Source organism: Salvelinus fontinalis, chromosome 2 (assembly GCF_029448725.1).
Source record: "Salvelinus fontinalis isolate EN_2023a chromosome 2, ASM2944872v1, whole genome shotgun sequence".
NCBI lineage: Eukaryota > Metazoa > Chordata > Actinopteri > Salmoniformes > Salmonidae > Salvelinus > Salvelinus fontinalis.
This window is the reverse complement of record NC_074666.1, coordinates 15258241-15275627: the sequence shown is the minus strand read 5'-3', so window position 1 is coordinate 15275627 and position 17387 is coordinate 15258241. Positions and strand designations below refer to the sequence as shown.

Here is a 17387-nt window from a genome sequence, read left to right as displayed (position 1 = left end):
AGTGTTAGTGTAGTGTAGGGTGTAGTGTAGGTGTAGTGTTAGTGTAGTGTAGTGTAGTGTTAGTGTAGTGCAGTGTAGTGTTAGTATAGTGTAGTGTAGTGTAGTGTTAGTGTAGTGTTAGTGTAGTGTTAGTATAGTGTAGTGTAGTGTAGTGTTAGTGTAGTGTTAGTGTTAGTGTAGGTGTAGTGTAGTGATAGTGTAGTGTTAGTGTAGTGTTCGTGTTAGTGTAGTGTTAGTGTCGTGTTAGTGTAGTGTTAGTATAGTGTTAGTGTTAGTGTAGGTGTAGTGTTAGTGTAGTGTAGTGTAGTGTTAGTATAGTGTAGTGTTAGTGTTAGTGTAGTGTTAGTGTTAGTGTAGTGTTAGTATAGTGTAGTGTAGTGTAGTGTTAGTGTAGTGTTAGTGTTAGTGTAGGTGTAGTGTAGTGATAGTGTAGTGTTAGTGTAGTGTTCGTGTTAGTGTAGTGTTAGTATAGTGTAGTGTAGTGTAGTGTTAGTGTAGTGTTAGTGTTAGTGTAGGTGTAGTGTAGTGATAGTGTAGTGTTAGTGTAGTGTTAGTGTAGGTGTAGTGTAGTGTTAGTGTAGTGTAGTGTTAGTGTAGTGTAGTGTAGTGTTAGTGTAGTGTTAGTGTAGTGTTAGTATAGTGTAGTGTAGTGTAGTGTTAGTGTAGTGTTAGTGTTAGTGTAGGTGTAGTGTAGTGATAGTGTAGTGTTAGTGTAGTGTTCGTGTTAGTGTAGTGTAGTGTTAGTGTCGTGTTAGTGTAGTGTTAGTATAGTGTTAGTGTTAGTGTAGGTGTAGTGTTAGTGTAGTGTAGTGTAGTGTTAGTATAGTGTAGTGTAGTGTAGTGTTAGTGTAGTGTTAGTGTTAGTGTAGTGTTAGTATAGTGTAGTGTAGTGTAGTGTTAGTGTAGTGTTAGTGTTAGTGTAGGTGTAGTGTAGTGATAGTGTAGTGTTAGTGTAGTGTTCGTGTTAGTGTAGTGTTAGTATAGTGTAGTGTAGTGTTAGTGTCGTGTTAGTGTAGTGTTAGTATAGTGTTAGTGTTAGTGTAGGTGTAGTGTTAGTGTAGTGTAGTGTAGTGTTAGTATAGTGTAGTGTAGTGTTAGTGTAGTGTTAGTGTTAGTGTAGGTGTAGTGTAGTGATAGTGTAGTGTTAGTGTAGTGTTAGTGTTAGTGTAGGTGTAGTGTAGTGTTAGTGTAGTGTAGTGTAGTGTTAGTGTAGTGTAGTGTTGTGTTAGTGTAGTGTAGTGTTAGTATAGTGTTAGTGTAGGTGTAGTATAGTGTTAGTGTAGTGTAGTGTTAGTGTAGTGTTAGTGTAGTGTAGTGTTAGTGTAGTGTAGTGTTAGTGTAGTGTAGTATAGTGTTAGTGTAGTGTTAGTGTTAGTGTAGTGTTAGTGTAGTGTAGTGTTAGTGTAGTGTAGTGTTAGTGTAGTGTAGTATAGTGTTAGTGTAGTGGTAGTGTAGTGTTAGTGTAGTGTAGTATAGTGTTAGTGTAGTGTTAGTGTAGTGTAGTGTTAGTGTAGTGTTAGTGTAGGTGTAGTATAGTGTTAGTGTAGTGTAGTGTTAGTGTAGTGTTAGTGTAGGTGTAGTGTAGTGTAGGTGTAGTGTAGGTGTAGTGTGTAGTGTAGTGTAGGTGTAGAGTGTAGGTGTGGTGTAGGTGTAGTGTGTAGTGTAGTGTAGGTGTAGTGTAGGTGTAGTGTGTAGTGTAGGTGTAGTGTGCAGTGTAGGTGTGGTGTAGGTGTAGTGTGTAGTGTAGTGTAGGTGTAGTGTAGGTGTAGTGTGTAGTGTAGGTGTAGTGTGTAGTGTGTGTGTAGTGTGTAGTGTAGGTGTAGTGTGTAGTGTAGGTGTAGTGTAGGTGTAGTGTGTAGTGTAGTGTGTAGTGTAGTGTAGGTTTAGTGTGTAGTGTAGGTGTAGTGTGTAGTGTAGGTGTAGTGTGTAGTGTAGGTGTGGTGTAGGTGTAGTGTGTCGTGTAGTGTAGGTGTAGTGTAGGTGTAGTGTGTAGTGTAGTGTAGGTGTAGTGTGTAGTGTAGGTGTGGTGTAGTGTAGTGTAGGTGTAGTGTAGGTGTAGTGTGTAGTGTAGTGTAGGTGTAGTGTAGGTGTGGTGTAGGTGTAGTGTGTAGTGTAGTGTAGGTGTAGTGTGTAGTGTAGGTGTGGTGTAGGTGTAGTGTGTAGTGTAGTGTAGGTGTAGTGTGTAGTGTAGTGTAGTGTAGGTGTAGTGTGTAGTGTAGTGTAGGTGTAGTGTGTAGTGTAGGTGTAGTGTGTAGTGTGTAGTGTAGTGTAGGTGTAGTGTGTACAGTGTGTGAAGCCTCATCCTCTCCTCTTGGCTGTCCTCTGTCTCCTGTCTATCCAGGGAAGAGAGGACATAATGTATAATGTATAGTGTAGTTTAATATCTCACCCTTTCCTCTTGGAAGTCCTCTGTCTGCTCCTCTCTGTCCAGGGCAGAGAGAGCGTTATGGACCCGGGCCAGCCGGCCACACAGAGACAGCAGAAGGTTGACTATCTTATCCATGTCCCCGATGAGCATCTTGTACTTCTCCCTCTCGTTGGGCTTACAGTGCTCTTGAACCAGGCTCTCTATGTGGCCCCCTAGGGCCCGGAACCTCCTCTGCTCCTCCGCCAGAACCTCCTTCTCATCCCGCAAGGAGGTAATGCTCAGAGTCAGGGCCTGGAGTAGCTCCACCTAGTGGACGGGAGAAGTTAGCAACAATTGTGCATTGTGTCTATTGTGTCTCCACTTCACCAGAGATCTTCTGGATCCCCGAGGACCATAGGTTGGATGAGCATTTGTCTTTCATTTTCCTTACTTTTATATCAATCAGTTAATTCATAGATTCATGTAATTGTATTGCCTTTGATTTGATCTGATAAAAACAATTGTTTACAAAAAAAAGAAAAAGAATTTAAGGTAAATTCAGACCTTCTTCTGATTGAGGTCTGTCTCGTCGTCATGCAGATCTGTGTCCTCCTCGCCTCCTCCTCCTCCTGCTCCTCCTCTTCCTCCTCCCTCTGTTCTCTGCAGCAGATTGGGTCCTATTGAACAGACACCATCTTGACTTCTACAAGAAAAAAAAAAAATGTTTTATGGTCACATACACTAGATAGGTGCAGTGAAATATGTTGTTTTACAGGGTCAGCCATAGTAGTTTGGCACCCCATGGAACAGAGACACAAGAATGGAGCAACAGTTAGCATTACTACCACTTGAATAGACTGACACATTACATCCTGAAACTCCTTACCGAAACTGACACATACTGCAAAACAAGCAGTCAGCAACAACAACAACAACATACTGCAAAACAAGCAGTCAGCAACAACAACAACAACATACTGCAAAACAAGCAGTCAGCAACAACAACAACAACAACATACTGCAAAACAAGCAGTCAGCAACAACAACAACAACAACATACTGCAAAACAAGCAGTCAGCAACAACAACAACAACAACATACTGCAAAACAAGCAGTCAGCAACAACAACAACAACAACAACATACTGCAAAACAAGCAGTCAGCAACAACAACAACAACATACTGCAAAACAAGCAGTCAGCAACAACAACAACAACAACAACATACTGCAAAACAAGCAGTCAGCAACAACAACAACAACAACAACATACTGCAAAACAAGCAGTCAGCAACAACAACAACAACAATAACATACTGCAAAACAAGCAGTCAGCAACAACAACATACTGCAAAACAAGCAGTCAGCAACAACAACAACAACAACAACAACATACTGCAAAACAAGCAGTCAGCAACAACAACAACAATAACAACATACTGCAAAACAAGCAGTCAGCAACAACAACAACAACATACTGCAAAACAAGCAGTCAGCAACAACAACAACAACAACAACATACTGCAAAACAAGCAGTCAGCAACAACAACAACAACAACAACATACTGCAAAACAAGCAGTCAGCAACAACAACAACATACTGCAAAACAAGCAGTCAGCAACAACAACAACAACAACAACATACTGCAAAACAAGCAGTCAGCAACAACAACAACAACAACATACTGCAAAACAAGCAGTCAGCAACAACAACAACATACTGCAAAACAAGCAGTCAGCAACAACAACAACAACATACTGCAAAACAAGCAGTCAGCAACAACAACAACATACTGCAAAACAAGCAGTCAGCAACAACAACAACAACATACTGCAAAACAAGCAGTCAGCAACAACAACAACAACAACAACATACTGCAAAACAAGCAGTCAGCAACAACAACAACAACAACAACATACTGCAAAACAAGCAGTCAGCAACAACAACAACAACATACTGCAAAACAAGCAGTCAGCAACAACAACAACAACAACAACATACTGCAAAACAAGCAGTCAGCAACAACAACAACAACATACTGCAAAACAAGCAGTCAGCAACAACAACAACAACAACAACATACTGCAAAACAAGCAGTCAGCAACAACAACAACAATAACATACTGCAAAACAAGCAGTCAGCAACAACAACAACAACAACATACTGCAAAACAAGCAGTCAGCAACAACAACAACAACATACTGCAAAACAAGCAGTCAGCAACAACAACAACAACAACAACAACAACATACTGCAAAACAAGCAGTCAGCAACAACAACAACAACAACAACATACTGCAAAACAAGCAGTCAGCAACAACAACAACATACTGCAAAACAAGCAGTCAGCAACAACAACAATAACAATAACATACTGCAAAACAAGCAGTCAGCAACAACAACAACAACATACTGCAAAACAAGCGGTCAGCAACAACAACAACAACATACTGCAAAACGAGCAGTCAGCAACAACAACAACAACAACAACATACTGCAAAACAAGCAGTCAGCAACAACAACAACAACATACTGCAAAACAAGCAGTCAGCAACAACAACAACAACAATAACATACTGTAAAACAAGCAGTCAGCAACAACAACAACAACAACAACATACTGCAAAACAAGCAGTCAGCAACAACAACAACAACATACTGCAAAACAAGCAGTCAGCAACAACAACAACAACATACTGCAAAACAAGCAGTCAGCAACAACAACAATAACATACTGCAAAACAAGCAGTCAGCAACAACAACAACAACATACTGCAAAACAAGCAGTCAGCAACAACAACAACAACAATAACATACTGTAAAACGAGCAGTCAGCAACAACAGCAACAACAACAACAACATACTGCAAAACAAGCAGTCAGCAACAACAACAACAACATACTGCAAAACAAGCAGTCAGCAACAACAACAACAACATACTGCAAAACAAGCAGTCAGCAACAACAACAACAACATACTGCAAAACAAGCAGTCAGCAACAACAACAACAACATACTGCAAAACAAGCAGTCAGCAACAACAACAACAACATACTGCAAAACAAGCAGTCAGCAACAACAACAACAACAACATACTGCAAAACAAGCAGTCAGCAACAACAACAACAACAACATACTGCAAAACAAGCAGTCAGCAACAACAACAACAACATACTGCAAAACAAGCAGTCAGCAACAACAACAACAACAACAACATACTGCAAAACAAGCAGTCAGCAACAACAACAACAACATACTGCAAAACAAGCAGTCAGCAACAACAACAACAACAACAACAACATACTGCAAAACAAGCAGTCAGCAACAACAACAACAACAACATACTGCAAAACAAGCAGTCAGCAACAACAACAACAACAACAACATACTGCAAAACAAGCAGTCAGCAACAACAACAACAACATACTGCAAAACAAGCAGTCAGCAACAACAACAACAACATACTGCAAAACAAGCAGTCAGCAACAACAACAACAACATACTGCAAAACAAGCAGTCAGCAGCAACAACAACAACATACTGCAAAACAAGCAGTCAGCAACAACAACAACATACTGCAAAACAAGCAGTCAGCAACAACAACAACAACAATAACATACTGCAAAACAAGCAGTCAGCAACAACAACAACAACATACTGCAAAACAAGCAGTCAGCAACAACAACAACAACATACTGCAAAACGAGCAGTCAGCAACAACAACAACAACAACAACAACAACATACTGCAAAACAAGCAGTCAGCAACAACAACAACAACATACTGCAAAACAAGCAGTCAGCAACAACAACAACAACAATAACATACTGTAAAACAAGCAGTCAGCAACAACAACAACAACAACAACATACTGCAAAACAAGCAGTCAGCAACAACAACAACAACATACTGCAAAACAAGCAGTCAGCAACAACAACAACAACATACTGCAAAACAAGCAGTCAGCAACAACAACAACAACAATAACATACTGCAAAACAAGCAGTCAGCAACAACAACAACAACATACTGCAAAACAAGCAGTCAGCAACAACAACAACAACATACTGCAAAACAAGCAGTCAGCAACAACAACAACAACAACAACATACTGCAAAACAAGCAGTCAGCAACAACAACAACAACATACTGCAAAACAAGCAGTCAGCAACAACAACAACAACAATAACATACTGCAAAACAAGCAGTCAGCAACAACAACAACAACATACTGCAAAACAAGCAGTCAGCAACAACAACAACAACAACAACATACTGCAAAACAAGCAGTCAGCAACAACAACAACAACAACAACATACTGCAAAACAAGCAGTCAGCAACAACAACAACAACATACTGCAAAACAAGCAGTCAGCAACAACAACAACAACAATAACATACTGTAAAACAAGCAGTCAGCAACAACAACAACAACAACATACTGCAAAACAAGCAGTCAGCAACAACAACAACATACTGCAAAACAAGCAGTCAGCAACAACAACAACAACATACTGCAAAACAAGCAGTCAGCAACAACAACAACAACATACTGCAAAACAAGCAGTCAGCAACAACAACAACAACAACAACATACTGCAAAACAAGCAGTCAGCAACAATAACAACAACAACAACATACTGCAAAACAAGCAGTCAGCAACAACAACAACAACATACTGCAAAACAAGCAGTCAGCAACAACAACAACAACATACTGCAAAACGAGCAGTCAGCAACAACAACAACAACAACAACAACATACTGCAAAACAAGCAGTCAGCAACAACAACAACAACAACATACTGCAAAACAAGCAGTCAGCAACAACAACAACAACAATAACATACTGTAAAACAAGCAGTCAGCAACAACAACAACAACAACAACATACTGCAAAACAAGCAGTCAGCAACAACAACAACAACATACTGCAAAACAAGCAGTCAGCAACAACAACAACAACATACTGCAAAACAAGCAGTCAGCAACAACAACAACAACATACTGCAAAACAAGCAGTCAGCAACAACAACAACAACATACTGCAAAACAAGCAGTCAGCAACAACAACAACAACAACAACATACTGCAAAACAAGCAGTCAGCAACAACAACAACAACATACTGCAAAACAAGCAGTCAGCAACAACAACAACAACAATAACATACTGTAAAACAAGCAGTCAGCAACAACAACAACAACAACAACATACTGCAAAACAAGCAGTCAGCAACAACAACAACAACAACATACTGCAAAACAAGCAGTCAGCAACAACAACAACATACTGCAAAACAAGCAGTCAGCAACAACAACAACAACATACTGCAAAACAAGCAGTCAGCAACAACAACAACAACATACTGCAAAACAAGCAGTCAGCAACAACAACAACAACATACTGCAAAACAAGCAGTCAGCAACAACAACAACAACAACAACATACTGCAAAACAAGCAGTCAGCAACAACAACAACAACAACATACTGCAAAACAAGCAGTCAGCAACAACAACAACAACAACATACTGCAAAACAAGCAGTCAGCAACAACAACAACAACAACAACATACTGCAAAACAAGCAGTCAGCAACAACAACAACAACAACAACATACTGCAAAACAAGCAGTCAGCAACAACAACAACATACTGCAAAACAAGCAGTCAGCAACAACAACAACAACAATAACATACTGCAAAACAAGCAGTCAGCAACAACAACAACAACATACTGCAAAACAAGCAGTCAGCAACAACAACAACAACAACAACAACATACTGCAAAACAAGCAGTCAGCAACAACAACAACAACAACAACATACTGCAAAACAAGCAGTCAGCAACAACAACAACAACAATAACATACTGCAAAACAAGCAGTCAGCAACAACAACAACAACAACAACATACTGCAAAACAAGCAGTCAGCAACAACAACAACAACAACAACATACTGCAAAACAAGCAGTCAGCAACAACAACAACAACAATAACATACTGCAAAACAAGCAGTCAGCAACAACAACAACAACATACTGCAAAACAAGCAGTCAGCAACAACAACAACAACATACTGCAAAACGAGCAGTCAGCAACAACAACAACAACAACAACAACATACTGCAAAACAAGCAGTCAGCAACAACAACAACAACATACTGCAAAACAAGCAGTCAGCAACAACAACAACAACAATAACATACTGTAAAACAAGCAGTCAGCAACAACAACAACAACAACAACATACTGCAAAACAAGCAGTCAGCAACAACAACAACAACAACATACTGCAAAACAAGCAGTCAGCAACAACAACAACAACAATAACATACTGTAAAACAAGCAGTCAGCAACAACAACAACAACAACAACATACTGCAAAACAAGCAGTCAGCAACAACAACAACAACAACATACTGCAAAACAAGCAGTCAGCAACAACAACAACATACTGCAAAACAAGCAGTCAGCAACAACAACAACAACATACTGCAAAACAAGCAGTCAGCAACAACAACAACAACAATAACATACTGCAAAACAAGCAGTCAGCAACAACAACAACAACATACTGCAAAACGAGCAGTCAGCAACAACAACAACAACAACAACAACATACTGCAAAACAAGCAGTCAGCAACAACAACAACAACATACTGCAAAACAAGCAGTCAGCAACAACAACAACAACAACAACATACTGCAAAACAAGCAGTCAGCAACAACAACAACAACAACATACTGCAAAACAAGCAGTCAGCAACAACAACAACAACAATAACATACTGCAAAACAAGCAGTCAGCAACAACAACAACAACATACTGCAAAACAAGCAGTCAGCAACAACAACAACAACAACAACATACTGCAAAACAAGCAGTCAGCAACAACAACAACAACATACTGCAAAACAAGCAGTCAGCAACAACAACAACAACAATAACATACTGTAAAACAAGCAGTCAGCAACAACAACAACAACAACATACTGCAAAACAAGCAGTCAGCAACAACAACAACAACAACAACATACTGCAAAACAAGCAGTCAGCAACAACAACAACAACATACTGCAAAACAAGCAGTCAGCAACAACAACAACATACTGCAAAACAAGCAGTCAGCAACAACAACAACATACTGCAAAACAAGCAGTCAGCAACAACAACAACAACAACAACATACTGCAAAACAAGCAGTCAGCAACAACAACAACAACAACATACTGCAAAACAAGCAGTCAGCAACAACAACAACAACATACTGCAAAACAAGCAGTCAGCAACAACAACAACAACATACTGCAAAACAAGCAGTCAGCAACAACAACAACAACATACTGCAAAACAAGCAGTCAGCAACAACAACAACAACAACAACATACTGCAAAACAAGCAGTCAGCAACAACAACAACAACAACAACATACTGCAAAACAAGCAGTCAGCAACAACAACAACAACATACTGCAAAACAAGCAGTCAGCAACAACAACAACAACATACTGCAAAACAAGCAGTCAGCAACAACAACAACAACATACTGCAAAACAAGCAGTCAGCAACAACAACAACAACATACTGCAAAACAAGCAGTCAGCAACAACAACAACAACATACTGCAAAACAAGCAGTCAGCAACAACAACAACAACATACTGCAAAACAAGCAGTCAGCAACAACAACAACAATAACATACTGCAAAACAAGCAGTCAGCAACAACAACAACAACATACTGCAAAACAAGCAGTCAGCAACAACAACAACAACAACAACAACATACTGCAAAACAAGCAGTCAGCAACAACAACAACAACATACTGCAAAACAAGCAGTCAGCAACAACAACAACAACAACAACATACTGCAAAACAAGCAGTCAGCAACAACAACAACAACAACAACAACAACATACTGCAAAACAAGCAGTCAGCAACAAGCACTAGTCTGTTGAATAGTGTGTTTGTTGCCAAAATAATTAGTATGGTATTCTGTGTGTGTCTGTTATTTGGGTGAAACTCACACACACACACACACACACACACACACACACACACACACACACACACACACACACACACACACACACACACACACACACACACACACACACACACACACACACACACACACACACACACACACTACTATAAGGAATGTGTTGTGTCTGGTTTGTTTTCATGGCAGGATGGATATGCAGAATAGAATGTTTGAGACAGAACAACATTCAACAGTAGAATCAGGCCACACCCACCTCTGACACCGAGGACTCTAACAAACCCACTGTCCTCTGACACCGAGGACTCTAACAAACCCACTGTCCTCTGACACCGAGGACTCTAACAAACCCACTGTCCTCTGACACCGAGGACTCTAACAAACCCACTGTCCTCTGACACCGAGGACTCTAACAAACCCACTGTCCTCTGACACCGAGGACTCTAACAAACCCACTGTCCTCTGACACCGAGGACTCTAACAAACCCACTGTCCTCTGACACCGAGGACTCTAACGAACCCACTGTCCTCTGACACCGAGGACTCTAACAAACCCACTGTCCCTTGGTTCTATTTTAAAATAATACATTTAATTTTTAAACATATTTCTGATACAAATTCTCAAGTTATTTCCCAATCACTCAAAAACCCAGCCGAGAATATGTAGAATATATACCTTCTTGGGTTGAAAATAATAACTTGACTCGTAAAAAAAACTATTTATTTCAAAAGACAAAAGAAGCTAAAAATGTATTCAATTAATTTAGAGCAGGGTTCTCCAACCCTGTTCCTGGAGAGCTACCCTCCTGTAGGTTTTAACTCCAACCCTGTTCCTGGAGAGAGACCCTCCTGTAGGTTTTAACTCCAACCCTGTTCCTGGAGAGATACCCTCCTGTAGGTTTTAACTCCAACCCTGTTCCTGGAGAGATACCCATCCTGTAGGTTTTAACTCCAACCCTGTTCCTGGAGAGAAACCCTCCTGTAGGTTTTAACCCCAACCCTGTTCCTGGAGAGAAACCCTCCTGTAGGTTTTAACTCCAACCCTGTTCCTGGAGAGATACCCTCCTGTAGGTTTTAACTCCAACCCCAGTTGTAACTAACCTGATTCAACTTTTCAAGCAGGTAATTATCTGAATCAGGTGTGCTAGATTAGGGTTGGAGTTAAAACCTACAGGATGATCTGATGTTACCTAGCTCTAACATGGAGAGAGAGAGAGACAGTATGATCTGATGTTACCTAGCTCTAACATGGAGAGAGAGACAGACAGTATGATCTGATGTTACCTAGCTCTAACATGGAGAGAGAGAGAGACAGTATGATCTGATGTTACCTAGCTCTAACATGGAGAGAGAGAGAGACAGTATGATCTGATGTTACCTAGCTCTAACATGGAGAGAGAGACAGACAGTATGATCTGATGTTACCTAGCTCTAACATGGAGAGAGAGAGAGACAGTATGATCTGATGTTACCTAGCTCTAACATGGAGAGAGAGACAGACAGTATGATCTGATGTTACCTAGCTCTAACATGGAGAGAGAGACAGACAGTATGATCTGATGTTACCTAGCTCTAACATGGAGAGAGAGAGAGACAGTATGATCTGATGTTACCTAGCTCTAACATGGAGAGAGAGAGAGACAGTATGATCTGATGTTACCTAGCTCTAACATGGAGAGAGAGAGACAGTATGATCTGATGTTACCTAGCTCTAACATGGAGAGAGAGAGAGACAGTATGATCTGATGTTACCTAGCTCTAACATGGAGAGAGAGAGAGACAGTATGATCTGATGTTACCTAGCTCTAACATGGAGAGAGAGAGAGACAGTATGATCTGATGTTACCTAGCTCTAACATGGAGAGAGAGACAGACAGTATGATCTGATGTTACCTAGCTCTAACATGGAGAGAGAGAGAGACAGTATGATCTGATGTTACCTAGCTCTAACATGGAGAGAGAGACAGACAGTATGATCTGATGTTACCTAGCTCTAACATGGAGAGAGAGACAGACAGTATGATCTGATGTTACCTAGCTCTAACATGGAGAGAGAGACAGACAGTATGATCTGATGTTACCTAGCTCTAACATGGAGAGAGAGAGACAGTATGATCTGATGTTACCTAGCTCTAACATGGAGAGAGAGACAGACAGACAGTATGATCTGATGTTACCTAGCTCTAACATGGAGAGAGAGACAGACAGTATGATCTGATGTTACCTAGCTCTAACATGGAGAGAGAGAGACAGTATGATCTGATGTTACCTAGCTCTAACATGGAGAGAGAGACAGACAGTATGATCTGATGTTACCTAGCTCTAACATGGAGAGAGAGAGAGACAGTATGATCTGATGTTACCTAGCTCTAACATGGAGAGAGAGACAGACAGTATGATCTGATGTTACCTAGCTCTAACATGGAGAGAGAGAGAGACAGTATGATCTGATGTTAACTAGCTCTAACATGGAGAGAGAGAGACAGACAGTATAATCTGATGTTACCTAGCTCTAACATGGAGAGAGAGAGACAGTATGATCTGATGTTACCTAGCTCTAACATGGAGAGAGAGACAGACAGTATGATCTGATGTTACCTAGCTCTAACATGGAGAGAGAGAGACAGTATGATCTGATGTTACCTAGCTCTAACATGGAGAGAGAGAGACAGACAGTATGATCTGATGTTACCTAGCTCTAACATGGAGAGAGAGAGAGACAGTATGACCTGATGTTACCTAGCTCTAACATGGAGAGAGAGACAGACAGTATGATCTGATGTTACCTAGCTCTAGCATGGAGAAAGAGAGAGACAGTATGATCTGATGTTACCTAGCTCTAACATGGAGAGAGAGACAGACAGTATGATCTGATGTTACCTAGCTCTAACATGGAGAGAGAGACAGACAGTATGATCTGATGTTACCTAGCTCTAGCATGGAGAAAGAGAGAGACAGTATGATCTGATGTTACCTAGCTCTAACATGGAGAGAGAGACAGACAGTATGATCTGATGTTACCTAGCTCTAACATGGAGAGACAGACAGTATGATCTGATGTTACCTAGCTCTAACATGGAGAGAGAGAGACAGACAGTATGATCTGATGTTACCTAGCTCTAACATGGAGAGAGAGACAGACAGTATGATCTGATGTTACCTAGCTCTAACATGGAGAGACAGACAGACAGTATAATCTGATGTTACCTAGCTCTAACATGGAGAGAGAGACAGACAGTATGATCTGATGTTACCTAGCTCTAACATGGAGAGAGAGAGACAGTATGATCTGATGTTACCTAGCTCTAACATGGAGAGAGACAGACAGTATGATCTGATGTTACCTAGCTCTAACATGGAGAGAGAGACAGACAGTATGATCTGATGTTACCTAGCTCTAACATGGAGAGACAGACAGACAGTATAATCTGATGTTACCTAGCTCTAACATGGAGAGAGAGACAGACAGTATGATCTGATGTTACCTAGCTCTAACATGGAGAGAGAGAGACAGTATGATCTGATGTTACCTAGCTCTAACATGGAGAGAGACAGACAGTATGATCTGATGTTACCTAGCTCTAACATGGAGAGAGAGACAGACAGTATGATCTGATGTTACCTAGCTCTAACATGGAGAGAGAGAGACAGTATGATCTGATGTTACCTAGCTCTAACATGGAGAGAGAGAGACAGACAGTATGATCTGATGTTACCTAGCTCTAACATGGAGAGAGAGACAGACAGTATGATCTGATGTTACCTAGCTCTAACATGGAGAGAGAGAGAGACAGTATGATCTGATGTTACCTAGCTCTAACATGGAGAGAGAGACAGACAGTATGATCTGATGTTACCTAGCTCTAACATGGAGAGAGAGACAGACAGTATGATCTGATGTTACCTAGCTCTAACATGGAGAGAGAGACAGACAGTATGATCTGATGTTACCTAGCTCTAACATGGAGAGAGAGACAGACAGTATGATCTGATGTTACCTAGCTCTAACATGGAGAGAGAGACAGTATGATCTGATGTTACCTAGCTCTAACATGGAGAGAGAGACAGACAGTATGATCTGATGTTACCTAGCTCTAACATGGAGAGAGAGACAGACAGTATGATCTGATGTTACCTAGCTCTAACATGGAGAGAGAGAGACAGTATGATCTGATGTTACCTAGCTCTAACATGGAGAGAGAGACAGACAGACAGTATGATCTGATGTTACCTAGCTCTAACATGGAGAGAGAGACAGACAGTATGATCTGATGTTACCTAGCTCTAACATGGAGAGAGAGAGACAGTATGATCTGATGTTACCTAGCTCTAACATGGAGAGAGAGACAGACAGTATGATCTGATGTTACCTAGCTCTAACATGGAGAGAGAGAGAGACAGTATGATCTGATGTTACCTAGCTCTAACATGGAGAGAGAGACAGACAGTATGATCTGATGTTACCTAGCTCTAACATGGAGAGAGAGAGAGACAGTATGATCTGATGTTAACTAGCTCTAACATGGAGAGAGAGAGACAGACAGTATAATCTGATGTTACCTAGCTCTAACATGGAGAGAGAGAGAGACAGTATGATCTGATGTTACCTAGCTCTAACATGGAGAGAGACAGACAGTATGATCTGATGTTACCTAGCTCTAACATGGAGAGAGACAGACAGTATGATCTGATGTTACCTAGCTCTAACATGGAGAGAGAGAGAGACAGTATGATCTGATGTTACCTAGCTCTAACATGGAGAGAGAGAGACAGTATGATCTGATGTTACCTAGCTCTAACATGGAGAGAGAGAGACAGTATGATCTGATGTTACCTAGCTCTAACATGGAGAGAGAGAGACAGACAGTATGATCTGATGTTACCTAGCTCTAACATGGAGAGAGAGAGACAGTATGATCTGATGTTACCTAGCTCTAACATGGAGAGAGAGACAGACAGTATGATCTGATGTTACCTAGCTCTAACATGGAGAGAGAGAGACAGTATGATCTGATGTTACCTAGCTCTAACATGGAGAGAGAGAGACAGACAGTATGATCTGATGTTACCTAGCTCTAACATGGAGAGAGAGAGAGACAGTATGAACTGATGTTACCTAGCTCTAACATGGAGAGAGAGACAGACAGTATGATCTGATGTTACCTAGCTCTAGCATGGAGAAAGAGAGAGACAGTATGATCTGATGTTACCTAGCTCTAACATGGAGAGAGAGACAGACAGTATGATCTGATGTTACCTAGCTCTAACATGGAGAGAGAGACAGACAGTATGATCTGATGTTACCTAGCTCTAGCATGGAGAAAGAGAGAGACAGTATGATCTGATGTTACCTAGCTCTAACATGGAGAGAGAGACAGACAGTATGATCTGATGTTACCTAGCTCTAACATGGAGAGAGAGACAGACAGTATGATCTGATGTTACCTAGCTCTAACATGGAGAGAGAGAGACAGACAGTATGATCTGATGTTACCTAGCTCTAACATGGAGAGAGAGACAGACAGTATGATCTGATGTTACCTAGCTCTAACATGGAGAGACAGACAGACAGTATAATCTGATGTTACCTAGCTCTAACATGGAGAGAGAGACAGACAGTATGATCTGATGTTACCTAGCTCTAACATGGAGAGAGAGAGACAGTATGATCTGATGTTACCTAGCTCTAACATGGAGAGAGACAGACAGTATGATCTGATGTTACCTAGCTCTAACATGGAGAGAGAGACAGACAGTATGATCTGATGTTACCTAGCTCTAACATGGAGAGAGAGACAGTATGATCTGATGTTACCTAGCTCTAACATGGAGAGAGAGACAGACAGTATGATCTGATGTTACCTAGCTCTAGCATGGAGAGAGAGAGACAGTATGATCTGATGTTACCTAGCTCTAACATGGAGAGAGAGACAGACAGTATGATCTGATGTTACCTAGCTCTAACATGGAGAGAGAGACAGACAGTATGATCTGATGTTACCTAGCTCTAACATGGAGAGACAGACAGACAGTATAATCTGATGTTACCTAGCTCTAACATGGAGAGAGAGACAGACAGTATGATCTGATGTTACCTAGCTCTAACATGGAGAGAGAGAGACAGTATGATCTGATGTTACCTAGCTCTAACATGGAGAGAGACAGACAGTATGATCTGATGTTACCTAGCTCTAACATGGAGAGAGAGACAGACAGTATGATCTGATGTTACCTAGCTCTAACATGGAGAGAGAGAGACAGTATGATCTGATGTTACCTAGCTCTAACATGGAGAGAGAGAGACAGACAGTATGATCTGATGTTACCTAGCTCTAACATGGAGAGAGAGAGAGACAGTATGACCTGATGTTACCTAGCTCTAGCATGGAGAAAGAGAGAGACAGTATGATCTGATGTTACCTAGCTCTAACATGGAGAGAGAGACAGACAGTATGATCTGATGTTACCTAGCTCTAACATGGAGAGAGAGACAGACAGTATGATCTGATGTTACCTAGCTCTAACATGGAGAGAGAGAGAGAGACAGTATGATCTGATGTTACCTAGCTCTAACATGGAGAGAGAGACAGACAGTATGATCTGATGTTACCTAGCTCTAACATGGAGAGAGAGACAGACAGTATGATCTGATGTTACCTAGCTCTAACATGGAGAGAGAGAGACAGACAGTATGATCTGATGTTACCTAGCTCTAACATGGAGAGAGAGACAGACAGTATGATCTGATGTTACCTAGCTCTAACATGGAGAGAGAGAGACAGTATGATCTGATGTTACCTAGCTCTAACATGGAGAGAGAGAGAGACAGTATGATCTGATGTTACCTAGCTCTAACATGGAGAGAGAGAGACAGTATGATCTGATGTTACCTAGCTCTAACATGGAGAGACAGACAGACAGTATAATCTGATGTTACCTAGCTCTAACATGGAGAGAGAGACAGACAGTATGATCTGATGTTACCTAGCTCTAACATGGAGAGAGAGAGACAGTATGATCTGATGTTACCTAGCTC

At 40.9% G+C, this 17387-nt stretch overlaps 1 protein-coding gene across 3 annotated transcripts in view; it reads right to left on the bottom strand.

The window, feature by feature from the left end:
• LOC129812851 (protein Shroom3-like) overlaps positions 1-17387 on the bottom strand; it is a 160820-nt gene that overhangs the window by 10072 nt on the left and 133361 nt on the right. For all 3 annotated transcript variants that reach the window (XM_055864792.1, XM_055864784.1, XM_055864800.1), the window contains 2 exons: positions 2912-3050; positions 2390-2674 (listed from right to left, as the gene is read on the bottom strand). In XM_055864792.1, coding sequence (XP_055720767.1) covers positions 2390-2674; positions 2912-3050 — 424 coding nt within the window. The remainder of the gene's footprint in view (positions 1-2389; positions 2675-2911; positions 3051-17387) is intronic.